Source organism: Rhinatrema bivittatum, chromosome 1 (genome assembly GCF_901001135.1).
Source record: "Rhinatrema bivittatum chromosome 1, aRhiBiv1.1, whole genome shotgun sequence".
Lineage (NCBI taxonomy): Eukaryota > Metazoa > Chordata > Amphibia > Gymnophiona > Rhinatrematidae > Rhinatrema > Rhinatrema bivittatum.
The window spans coordinates 829,258-841,825 of record NC_042615.1 but is presented as its reverse complement, the minus strand read 5'-3'; the positions used below and the strand labels follow the sequence as shown (position 1 = coordinate 841,825).

Here is a 12,568-nt window from a genome sequence, read left to right as displayed (position 1 = left end):
GGGGTCACGCAGCGAGGCACGGCTCTCCAGCTGGGTCCCCTACCTAGAGCTTCTTCGGATGGGGGGACTGTCGTGGCGCACCCGTCATGCTCTTCCTTCTCCCTGTTAGTAATTGTTAGGCAAACACACTGCATGGGTTACAAACAAGGCATTGCTTTACCTTCTTGTGATTCTTGTAAACATTTCTGTGCGCAAAGGCCTTCCCGCACAGCTTGCACTGGTAAGGTTTGTCCTCGCTGTGAATGATTTTGTGAGCGCTCACTTGATCCAGGCGTTTGAAGGACCTGCTGCACACTTCGCAGGTGTAGGGGCGTTTTTCTGCAGAGGAGGAGGAGGGAGAACTTTTACTTTCCTGTTTATGTGGCAGGAGGAGAGAAGATGAAGGGAAGAGAATCCTCAGAGAATTTGAGGCAATTAAGTCAGCCTAATTAGGCCTAAACCAATTATAAAGAGAATCTAATGCCCTTCATGTTCAAGAAGGTTAAGTTGCCAGCATAAAAGACGAGCATTGGGGTTTATCATGAAGCTGGCACGTTCTTTGCAATATTACTTTTCAAGCCCTAATCCTAATTAACTTAAATCAAAAGGAGAAGACTTGAAAAGCCTGCATCCACATTAGGAACATGAAAGCCAGCTTGACGACTTTACACCTTCATTAAAAGCACTCACCACATTGAGTTCTCCACCCAAGCTTTCTGGTTCAACTGGTGGATTCGCCACAGCTATGCACTCCCAGGGGTTCCCCCCCCCCCCCCCCAGCGGTGCACAGGGAATACAGCAGCCGTCACCCAGAGACGGGCAACGAACCCGCAGCCCCGCCCAGCATCGGCCCAGTTCATTCACCTGAGTGCGTGATGGTGTGGCGTTTAAGCTGGTTAGGTGAAATAAACTTCTTCTCACATTCCTGACACTTGAAGATCTCGTGAACCTGTGAAGTGAGGGTTTAATGATAATTAAATGCATGTCTTCAGCACGATCACACATCTCTGGCAGAGAGTAATTATTTCCTAGCCCGGGGCTGAAGGGCAGAAGTGCCCAGATTTTTAGCAATGCAGCAGCCGAGGATAAAGGATCATAAACAAGAAAGTCAATAGAAAACGTATGGTTTGCAGGCTGAAGGGGATTACGGACCTCTTTAACGCTGTACTGAACGCAGTAAGGTCAGAAGCATGAGAAAACCGGTGGGTGTCCGTGCTAGACACCGCCCTGCTCAGGACTGAGGAGCCAGAGGAGACCCTGCATCTAATGGATGACTAGCAGCTATTTCACTTATATCTGAAGGCCACTGAAAAACATTTGCTGAAGGATTCATGACCCGTTTTGCTTTGGGGGTAAATCCCACAGCAGCTTTGTGTGTGCGCCATCAACCACGATGACAAAACAGCTTTCCTAAGCAACTGGTCTTCTGGCACTGCTCACAACTCATTGGCCACGTGGGCTGCTACAGCATCGGAAGCATGAAAATGGTGCTCCTAGGTCTACAAATCTGGAAGTTCCCAAGCGTGATGAAATCTTTCACCGCATCTCAAAAAAGATATAATTGCGATGGAGAAGGTACAGAGAAGGGCTACCAAAATGATAAAGGGGATGGAACAGCTCCCCTATGAGGAAAGACTAAAGAGGTTAGGACTTTTCAGCTTGGAGAAGAGACAACTGAGGGGGGATATGATAGAGGTGTTTAAAATCATGAGAGGTCTAGAACGGGTAGATGTGAATCGGTTATTTACTCTTTCGGATAGTAGAAAGACTAGGGGGCACTCCATGAAGTTAGCAAGTAGCACATTTAAGACTAATCACTCAACGCACAATTAAACTCTGGAATTTGTTGCCAGAGGATGGGGTTAGTGCAGTTAGTGTTGCTGTGTTTAAAAAAGGATTGGATAAGTTCTTGGAGGAGAAGTCCATTACCTGCTATTAATCAAGTTCACTTAGACAATAGCCACTGCCATTAGCAATGGTTACATGGAATAGATTTAGTTTTTGGGTACTTGCAAGGTTCTTATGGCCTGGATTGGCCACTGTTGGAAACAGGATGCTGGGATTGATGGACCCTTGGTCTGACCCAGTATGGCATGTTCTTATGTCCTTATGGAGCATAAACCGCGATGACTGAAAAGCAAAGCAGTCAGGCAGCAGCGCCCAGGCTGAATGCACTGCTCTCATCACTTGCTCTTTTCCTCTCCAAGATTTCTGATACAGAACAAACAGCGACTCTTCGTTTCCCCATCCTCCTCAGTCTGAAGGATCGTCTAAAGGGGAGGCGATAGCAGTGGAGAAAGACCTGGTGGGGATGTGGCCACGTGAAGCGAAGGCAGAAAGAGCAGAAGGAAGGAGAGAGGTCAAGAGCTGCGTGCAACAATGCAACAGCAAATACAGAAGAGCAACGTGCACCAGGACTAAAAGTGGCACAGCAAGAAACAAAACTTCAATAAAATCTGCAAACCAGCATCAAAGCGGAAAATCAAGTGAATAATAAACGCATCCAAAAATAAGTCCTCAAGTACTGCCATGGAAATAGATTAAGACTGTGCCACTAAAAGCTTTTACTCCCTTGCACATTTTTCAAATTGTCTAAAATATGCAAATCAAAATGCATTACAGGAGGAGTTTGTTTCACTGTTTTACACAACCTACTCCACAATTAGAGAATATTCCAAAAGTACTTAAGAATAAAACCCAAAAAGTCTTCAATCCCTGGTAGAAGCCCTTTTGCAGGAGGGGTGTACCAGCTTTGCATGGCAGGAGGGTGTAGCTTTTGCCCATCCTTCCTGGCAGCAGAGCTCCCGCTCTTTCAAGATGTCTGGGATGGTCTCTTCTAGCTAAGCCGCTCCACTGCTGCTGTTGCTTAGTGCTTGGGCTCACTGTGAACTTCCTCCCCAGTGCTAGGGCAGACTAGAACAGGTTTTCTGCCAGAATGCACATTACACCATCCACTTGGCCCTCGAACTTCACAAGCTTGCTTGAGCTTCCTGTTGCAAAGCATCCCCATGCCTTACTGTAGGGATGGGGTTATAGCAGGGTGATGTGCTGCTTTTGTCTCAGATCACAAGCTCTTCTCCTGCATATCTTTACAAACACTAAGCGGCCCATCCCACGGCTTTTCTTTCCCACCCTCTGGTACAGGCCTTGTGTGCGGAATAATCTTGAGGTTGTTAAACACTGAACCTTCTCCTCGGTTCCTCAGGTCTCAGGGTGAATTTCCTGACTTTGGAGGCAGTGTCCCGGTGCTGCCAAACTGCTTCCACTTTTCAATGATGGACCCGACAATGCCCCGGTGGATATTGAAACCCATTCCCCCCCCCCCAACTGTACCTCTGGAGAATGTATTCTGCACTTCTTTCCCCAGCTCGCTGCCTGGCATGCTTTGACCTGTGCTTCAAATTCACGTCGCACAAAAGATCCTCTCTACCCAGCTCCGACACAGGTAGGCTGCATTTAACTTGTGGCCTCGTTAAGGCAATTTGTCAAACTGGGTCTAATTTGGGTTTACTACGTCACAGGGTGTGAAGATTTATGCAATCAAGACCTTTTTTATTCTTAATTAGTTCTGGAATATTTCTATGATTTTTCTTTCTTGATGAAAGTGTGGAGTATGTTGTCTAGATCAGTGAAATATATTCCTACTTTAACGCATTTTGATTTGTATTTTTTACAGGCAGAATGTGAAGAACATCCAATTTTGGGAAGACGTTTGCATGGCACTGTATATAAATGAAATCAGGTTTGCAGTGTAATCATCGTTCAAGAGGAAAAGGGAGGGAAAGAATAATAAGGAAAAAGTGTCTAGGCCACGAGTGTGGCAAGGTAGAACGGACAGGAGCCAACGAGGACTGGATGAGCAGATATCAAAAAGCAGGATAAAATGCTCTGATAGGGGGTAGGGGATGTGTAGAAGATCAAGGGCGCACAGGATCCAAAGAAAATAAGATCCAGGCGACAGCATCCTAGACCTGGTCCTTGCCAGCAGGGACAGCATCTCTAATCTAGTAGTGAATGATCGTCCGGGAACCAGTGACCCCCGGATGGTGGGGTTCAGTATTAGGACGCAAGAGATGAAGGCTCAAAGGCGAGGGTCCTAGACTTCAGTTAAAATGGGGGAGAACCTCAAGGAGTCGTCAGCTGGATGGGAAAATCTGGGGGAAGTAGAAGGGGAGTGGGGAAAACTAAAAGGAGATATCACAAGGGCAACTAATCTCTTTGTTAGGGAAGAGGGAAAAGAGACTCTTATGGTTTTCTAAGGAAGCAGCTGAAAAGGTAAAGGAGAAAAGGTTTGCATTCATAAACCACAAGAGGTCCCAGAGAGAGGAAGACCAGCGACAATATCTGGAAAACTAAAGAGAAGCTGGGAAAGCAGTCAGGAATGCAAACATTCAAATAGAAGAAAACATAGCAAATATGTAAAACGGGGGGGGGGACAAGACTTTTTTTTTTAATATATGCTAGTAATAGAAAGAATTGGAAAAGTGGCATTGTGAGACTCTGAGATGAAGGGAAGGAATATGAGAGGCTGATGAGGAAAAAGCAAAATTGCTTAGCAAATCTTTCTGTTCCGTGTTCACTGTGGAAGGGCCTGGAGCAGGACCACATAAAGCAAACACAAGTAAGACTGGAAGTGAGCTAAACCTGAATCGACTTTCAGAGCAGATCGTCTGTGACGAGGTGACTAAACTTAAAGTAGATAAGGTGATGGGGCCGGATGGATACATCCGAGAGTACTAAGGGAATCTAGAGATGTTCTGGCAGCCTCGCTGGTGACCTTTTCAGGGCTTCCTTAGAGTCTGGAGTAGTCCTGGAGGACTGGAGACGGGTGGATGTGGTTCCTGTTCATAAAAGAGGAAGTGAGGAGGAGGCTGGGAACTGCAGGTCAGTGAGTCTGACCTCTGTGGGGAGCAAACTAATGGAGTCGCTGCTAAAACAGAGGAGATTGAAGTTTCTGGAATCCAATGGGACTGCAAGATCCCAGGCAGCCTGGTTTTATAGAGGTGAATCCTGTCAGACGAATCTGATCAACTTCTTTGATTAGGTATCCAGAGAGTTGGATCACGGGAGAGCGCTAGATGTAAGGTACTTGGATTTCAGCAAGGCCTCTCGCACAGTTCCTCACAGAAGACTAATATATAAATCGTGGCAGGGGAGGGGGTTACTAGCGCTGTCCCTCAAGAATTGGTCCTTGCACCGCATCTGTTCAACATTTTTGTGAGCAACATAACGGAATAATTATCTGGAAAGATTTATCATTTTGCCAATGATACCAATATCTGTACCAGGGCGGACAGCCAGGAAGGTGTGTAAAACATGAGGAGGGATCGAGTGAAGCTCGAGGAGTGGTCTAAGCTCTGGCAGCTAAGATTTAATGATAAAAAATGCCGAGTAATGCATTTAGGATATAAAAACACAAGGGAAAGTTACAGCATTGGAAGTGAAATTCTTCTAAGCACAAAGGAAGAGCGGGATCTGGGGGTGAATGTATCTGATGATCTTAATGTGACCAAACAGGTGGATAAGGCGACAGAGAAAGCCAGGAGGATGCCTGCCTGCACAGGGAGAGGAATGGTCAGCAGGAAAAGGGAGGTGACATTGCCCCTGTACAGGTCCCTGGTGAGACCTCACATGGGATACTGAGTACAATTCTGGATATAAACAGGATGGAGTCGCTCCAGAGGGAGGCTGCTAACATGGTCAGTGAGCTTCATTATAAAGCATAGGGGGACAGACTTACAGATCTAAACATGGATACCCTAGAGGGAAGGGGAGATATGGGGAGACAGGATAGAGACATTCAAATATCTCAAAGGTTTCCATGCACAGGACGTGAGAGCCTTTTGCAACAGAAAGGAGGCTCTAGAACAAAGAGTCAAGCGAAGTTGAAAAGGGGGTAGACTCAGAAATAATCTTAGGAAATCTTTCTTTAGAGAAGGTGGTGGATGCATGGAACGGTCTTCCCAGTGGAAGTGGTGGAGACAAGGTTAGTATCTGAAATCAGGAAAGCATGGGAAGAGCACGGGGGATCTGTAAGGGAGCCATGGGAGTTACACTGCTAAATGAATTGGTCAGATGGGCAGACTGGATGGGCCACATGGTCTTTTGCTGCCGTCATGTTTCTATACGTTCTATAATCTCAACATTCAATGCCTAAAAATTGGTTTTGCATATTCTTTTACCAAAACCTTAGGAATGCTTACAGGAGTCGCACAAGTCTCTCCTGCTTCTCTTAGCAGCAGTTTGGATCTCCTATGCCATCTACCTGCATCTATATCCCTCTCCTCCCCAGGCAAGAGGGGTTATTAATAAATATCAGAAGGCATGGGAAAATGAGCTTTTAAGTGTTGTGCAGACTGGGACTGTTATTGTAGGTTTTAAGACTTTTATTTTGTCTTTATGTTTTAAGTTTTTAATCTAATGGATTTTATTTATTTTTAGCTTATTACTATATTGGAATCAACTATGTTATTTTTAGTGAGTTTTTAGTAAGTTACCTGTTTTACGAGCTCTTGGTTTTTATGAATTTTGCTACTGCAAGTTCTAATCATTGTTAACCGCCTTGATATTATTTTGAAAGTCGGTATATAAAGTTAAATAAATAAATAAATAAATAAAATAATTTTAATTTACATCTAATTTAATATATTAAGTTATTAGGATATTTTATTATAATTTTTCCTTATTTTAATTTTCTTTTACTTATGTTGTATCTTAACTTTTTGTGAATTGGGTAAAGCGTCATGACTGAATATCAGAATGACGGTATATACATGTTTTTAAATAAATCCATACAAGGCTTCCTGTATGTGAGAGAGAGTACATGTAACTCGGATCTCTCACTCACTGTAAGAAAAAGCGGAGGGTGAGGGTGAGGGTGGTGGTAGGCGCTGTGTACACAGGATAACCCTTAGAGTGCTTTACGAGGGAGGAATTTGTGCCCACACTACCGCATGCTTTTTCCTACCAATTCCTTCCTTCAGAGGATATCACCAACATTCGTGATTTGTGGAGCAAGTGTAACCCATTTACAAATGGCTTCCTCAGTGTCTGATGTATAATTATACTGATTATTACTGCACCACTGTGAGGGTATGCCATGCCATGCTGAATTAGGCAGGATTCATGCTTGCGTGCACGCAGGTTGCACAGATCCATCAATGGAGTCACGACGGATGTGCTGGCATAGTGTTGGACTCGTGCAGAAGTCAGGATGGCTCCAATCTCAGACTGCTCCGGGTTTTCGGATTCCTACGCTAGCTGAGAAATGAGGGTACATGGGCTTCCTAAAGAATGGGATAGGCCAGAAAATCACCTACATCAGAGCAGTGACCCAATCCCGTGGCCTTCCATCTGGGTCAAGTCAAGATGTGCTGTGGGCCAGCCTTGGCCTTACTGACCTTTCGATGCTCCTGAAGATTTACCGACGAGGCACTCTTCTTATTACACACTGAGCCTATCAACTTCTTTCTTGGGTTTCCTAAAGCAGAAACAAAATACCAGCAACATCTTTAGAAAACCTCCAGAGTGGGTGAGCTCTGGTTTCACAGGTCATCTGACTGCCAGAGCAATTCCAGATCTTACCCTTCTGCAGGGCTCCTCAGTTGATATTATGCACCATTTTTGGAAGAACTAAAACTCTAAATTTAACTTCTCCAATGCCCATACTATATATATTGTCCCTCTGAATAACTAAATTACAAGGAGACCATAATTTGTAATGTTTCATAAAAAGTACATCAAAGTTAAAATTGTATCTTTATATACGGCACTGTGTGGGTTAAGCTACCTTAAGGAAGGCAAACATCTCCGAAATAAAAACAAACGCAGCTGGAATTATGCAGAAAAAGAAAAATTAAAACACACAGCATCTATTAGAAGAGCCATCATGAGCTGGTAGCCAAATGCACAGCAGCTCAGGCAGGGCAATCAACAATTCATTTTTAGGTATCAAACAGGGTTGTAAATTGCACAAGAGAGAGGGCTTGGAAAGAGCACGTGTCACCCATTCCATCCATCAGCAGGTTTCTCTCTCCCCTCCACCAGCCTGCATGTCTGGCCACACACGTGTCTCCCTGGGTCGGCATGTGTGTGCGACTGATACATGCATGCATACAAGAAGGGCAACCATTATAGATGTGACAGGGGACAGACAGACGTTTATAAAATCAGGAGGGCAGTGGAACAGGTAAATAAGGATTCTTACTTACCCTTTCAAATAGTAGTAAAACATGAGGAGACTAGGACATTGAAGCTAGAGATATAAAACTAATTGCAGAAAGAACCTTTTTCAACGCAGTGCCAATCAAGCTCCGGCAACTAGCATGGTGGGGATGGAGAGAGGTCCTGGTGGTGGGACCAGGGAAAGCCATCTCTCTCCACAGTGAAAGTTGGGAGCAGTTCTGGAGGACCGGAGACAGGCATACGTGGTTCCTATTCATAAACGTAGCAGTACGGGGGAGGCTGGGAATGACTTTGACAAGTAAATTAATGGAATCGTTGCTAAAAGGAAGGATAAAGCAGTTTCTGGATTGCAACGGGTTATAGGATCTCAGGCAGCACATTTCACTAGAGGTAAATCTTGTCAGATGAACCTGATCAACTTCTTTGATTGGGTGTCAAAGGAATTGGATCAGGCAAGAGCGGTAGACGTAGTGTACTTGGATTTCAGTACGGCCTTTGACAAAGTGCCGCCTAGGCGACTTATAAACCGCACGGCCTTGGAAGGGGCTCTGAAGTCGAATGGGAGGCGACAAAGTGTAGTGGCAAACAGAATTCACTCCGAAGAGGGGGCAGTTACTGGTGGTGGCCGCAGGGATTGGTCCTTGGACTGGTTCTTTTCAACATTTTTGTGAGTGACATTGCGGGAAGATTATTGGGAAAGGTTTCTCTTTTTTGCCAATGAAAGCAAAATCTGCAACAGGGTAGAAAGTCACAAAAGTGAGGAAAACATGAGGAGGGATCCAGCAAAGCTCAAGTAATGGTCTCGGATCTGGCAGTGAAGATTTACTACTAAAAAAAAAAAATGCAGAGTTAAGCATCTAAGCTTCAAAAAGCCCAGGGGAGAGTTGTAGTAGAGGGGGATAAAATTCTTCTAAGCACAAAAGAAAATGGGGTGATTGTATCTGATGATCTTAAGGTGGCCAAACAGGTGGATAAAGTGACAGTAAAAGCCAGAAAGATACCTGGCTGCACAGGGAGAGGAATGGTCAGCAGAAAAAGGAAGGTGATATTGCCCCTGTATAGGTCCCTGGTGAGACCTCACGTGGGATACTGAGTACAATTCTGGAGACCCCACCTTCCAAAGGATATAAACAGGATGGAGTCGCTCCAGAGGGAGGCTGCTAACATGGTCAGTGGTCTTCAGTGTAAAGCACATGGGGACAGATCTAGATCTAAACATGTACACCACAGAAGAAAGGTGGAATAGGGGAGATAGGACAGGTACATTAAATACATTCAAGGTTTCCATGCAGGGAAGGCAGGACTCTTTCAAAGGAAAGGAGGCTCTAGAACAAGGGGTCACGGGATGAGGGTGAAAGGGAGTAATCTAAGGAAATATTTCCTTACAGAGAGGGTGGTGCATGTGTGGAGACAGCGACAGTATCTGAATTCAAGGTGGCATGGGATAAATACAGAAGATCTCCGAGGGAGTGGTAGGGATTGTAAAGCTGTAGCTGATGTGGATGGATAGTTTGGATAAGACATAGTGAAGTCGATATTCAAAGGCTATTTAGACTAATAACTGAAAAGTTATCCATCTAAATGGCTAACCGGTGATATTAAAAGCCACATGTGGATAAAATCTAGCCGCAAAAGTCAGGGGCATTTAGAGGAGGACTGGAGTTAGCCCCTTAACCTCTGTCGCTAACTCTAATCTCGCTGTAGGGCTGTCCTAAAGTTAGCCGAATAAACATGTGCGGCTAGCTTTAAGATGGAGTATACTCAGCGGCATGACTGCGCCACTGGACATGTTTATCCAGCTAACTAGCTGAGCTGCTCAGCGGAGGAATATTGGCCTAAATGGGATTTTTTTTCTACAATCACATTTCTGTGTTTCTAAAAGTGGAAGAAAGAGGAGTGGTCGGTTGGTTTGATCTTAGTAGAGTGTAAATTAATGAAATCATTGCTGAAACAGTGGATACAACAATTTCTGGAATCCAATGGACTACAGGATCTGAGGCAGCAGGGTTTCAGCAGAGCTTGGTCTTGTCAGACCAATCAAATCAGTTTCGTTACTGGGTAATCAAAGAGTTAGATCAAGGGAGAGCACTAGATGTAGTGTACTTGGATATCAGCGGCCTGTGACATGGTTCCACATAAGCAACTTATAAATAAACAGAGTCCCCTTCGTGTGGGCCCTGAAGAGACTGATTTGATTAGAAAGTGGTTGAGTGGTAAACGGAGCTCACTCCAAGGAAAGGTTCTTACCAATGATGTGCTGTAGGGACTGGTCCTCTGCTTCTCTTCTACATTTTTGTCAGTGATATTGCAGGAGAACTATTGAGAAAGGTTGCCATTTTATAGGGGATACCAAAATGTGCAACAAAGAAGTTACCTGGGAATGTGTGAATGACACGAGGAGGGATCTGGTGAAGCCCGAGGAATGGTTTCGAGTTAGGGAGCTAAAAATGAATGCTAAAAAAAATGCAGAGTTATGCATCTGGATTGCAACAACCTAAGGGAGTGGTAGAATAGAGAGATAAAGTTCTTCTAAGAACAAGAATGGGATCTTATGAGGTGGCCAAATAACAAGGGGATGGCAAAAGCCAGAAAGATGTTTGGGGGCACAGGGAGAGGAATAACCAGCAGCAAACAGGAGGAAATAAAGGCTCTGTATGGGGAGATCTTATCTAGAGACCACATTTTCAAAAGGATCTAGATCAAACATAGCTAATGATCGATGGTCTTCAGGTTAAAGCTTGTGGGGATAGACAGAGACCTAAAGCATGGGGCACATTTAAAACTAATCGGAGAAAGTTCTTTTTTACTCAACGCACAATTAAACTCTGGAATTTGTTGCCAGAGGATGTGGTTCGTGCAGTTAGTATAGCTGTGTTTAAAAAAGGATTGGATAAGTTCTTGGAGGAGAAGTCCATTACCTGCTATTAAGTTCACTTAGAGAATAGCCACTGCCATTAGCAATGGTTACATGGAATAGACTTAGTTTTTGGGTACTTGCCAGGTTCTTATGGCCTGGATTGGCCACTGTTGGAAACAGGATGCTGGGCTTGATGGACCCTTGGTCTGACCCAGTATGGCATTTTCTTATGTTCTTATGTTCTAAACACAGAGAGCCTACAAGTGGGCAAGCTTCTGCTCTTGCTAGCTGGAATATATCACTAGCGATGTAGATCGAAATACCGGAGCCTGCTGGGTCTTTACCTGCCATTATCTAGAATGTTATTATGCTACAAGGTTTCTATTTTTCCCTTCAGAGAAGAACCCAGAATCCCCTGCATGAGACCCTGAGGACATTTCGCCAATTTAAAATTAATTGCAGAATACCCTAGTTAAAAAGGTTACCCATCCTAGGTGTGAGAAACTACAACCCTGTACGTGCAACGTCCCACAAGACAGCATTTCACAGTAGGTATGCATTGGAAAGACGGACATATGGCTTTTGCATCTAATTATTCCAGAGCCGCTGCAGGCCCTTTCACTCGTAAAGAGCCTAGGTTCAGACAGTTGGATAAGCAAATTCATAATCAGAAAATGGATTTTCCACTTGGTTTAATTGTATCTTGCACTGAGCTTTCTGATGACCAAGCAGGTGTGCAGAGAAATGTTCTGAATGCTGTAAAGAGGGGAAACTCATCCAGAGTGGTGGTGGGGAAGCTGTAGATCTACTTCCTCTCCTCCTAAATGCTCATGAAACATTCTAAAGCAGGTCAAAGGTCAGCTAGCAGATGTAGTTTCTTTCCTTCTCACAGCTGGATTAAAAAGAGAGAGCATTTAATGAAGTTAGTCTATTTACAATGGTTTCAAGTTCAATTTAATAGCCCATGAAGCTGTTTTAGGAAAAGGGCCCCCGATTACTGCAATAGCAGACCCTGTGTATATAAAAAGGTCTGTGCGATGTACGTCCGCTGGCACACATCCGAAACCTTTCAAAAATTACCCTTTACTGTGCAAAAAGATGGACATTTGGAGGTTGTTTCCAAGAATTGATCCACAGTCCTTGAGAGGGTGAACATCTTGCAAACGGCCCTCGTGCAGAAAGGTTGGACAAGCCCGAGCTAAGTTACATTAAATTGGGGATTGGAATATTTCTCTTTTTTTTTTTTTTAGTGGAGGTGTGGGGTGGGACTTGGCTGTTCCACCTCTTTTTTTTGGCTTGAAATTCACACAGGGGTACAATACCAGGAGCCCTCATTCACAGGGCTGTCCTGAGCTCCAATCCCAGCTGCAGACGCTCAGGATCTCTCTCAGCCCTGCCACTGCGCTGGCTTTAATCACGTGGAATGATTGGTCTACAAATCTTTGGAGGCTCAGCATGTGCAGCCACTGGAGAACTGCTTTCTGCTGAGGAACTACAGAACAGAAGCAGACAAAACCCAAGGTACAATGAGGGCCATTTCATTTAAAG

General features: G+C 44.5%; 1 protein-coding gene across 1 annotated transcript in view; it reads right to left on the bottom strand.

Moving 5' to 3' along the window:
- PRDM5 (PR/SET domain 5) overlaps positions 1 to 12,568 on the bottom strand; it is a 370,296-nt gene that overhangs the window by 233,462 nt on the left and 124,266 nt on the right. Inside the window, exons 7-9 of the mRNA XM_029601140.1 lie at positions 7,380 to 7,459; positions 844 to 928; positions 161 to 318 (exon numbers count right to left, since the gene is read on the bottom strand). Coding sequence (XP_029457000.1) covers positions 161 to 318; positions 844 to 928; positions 7,380 to 7,459 — 323 coding nt within the window. The remainder of the gene's footprint in view (positions 1 to 160; positions 319 to 843; positions 929 to 7,379; positions 7,460 to 12,568) is intronic.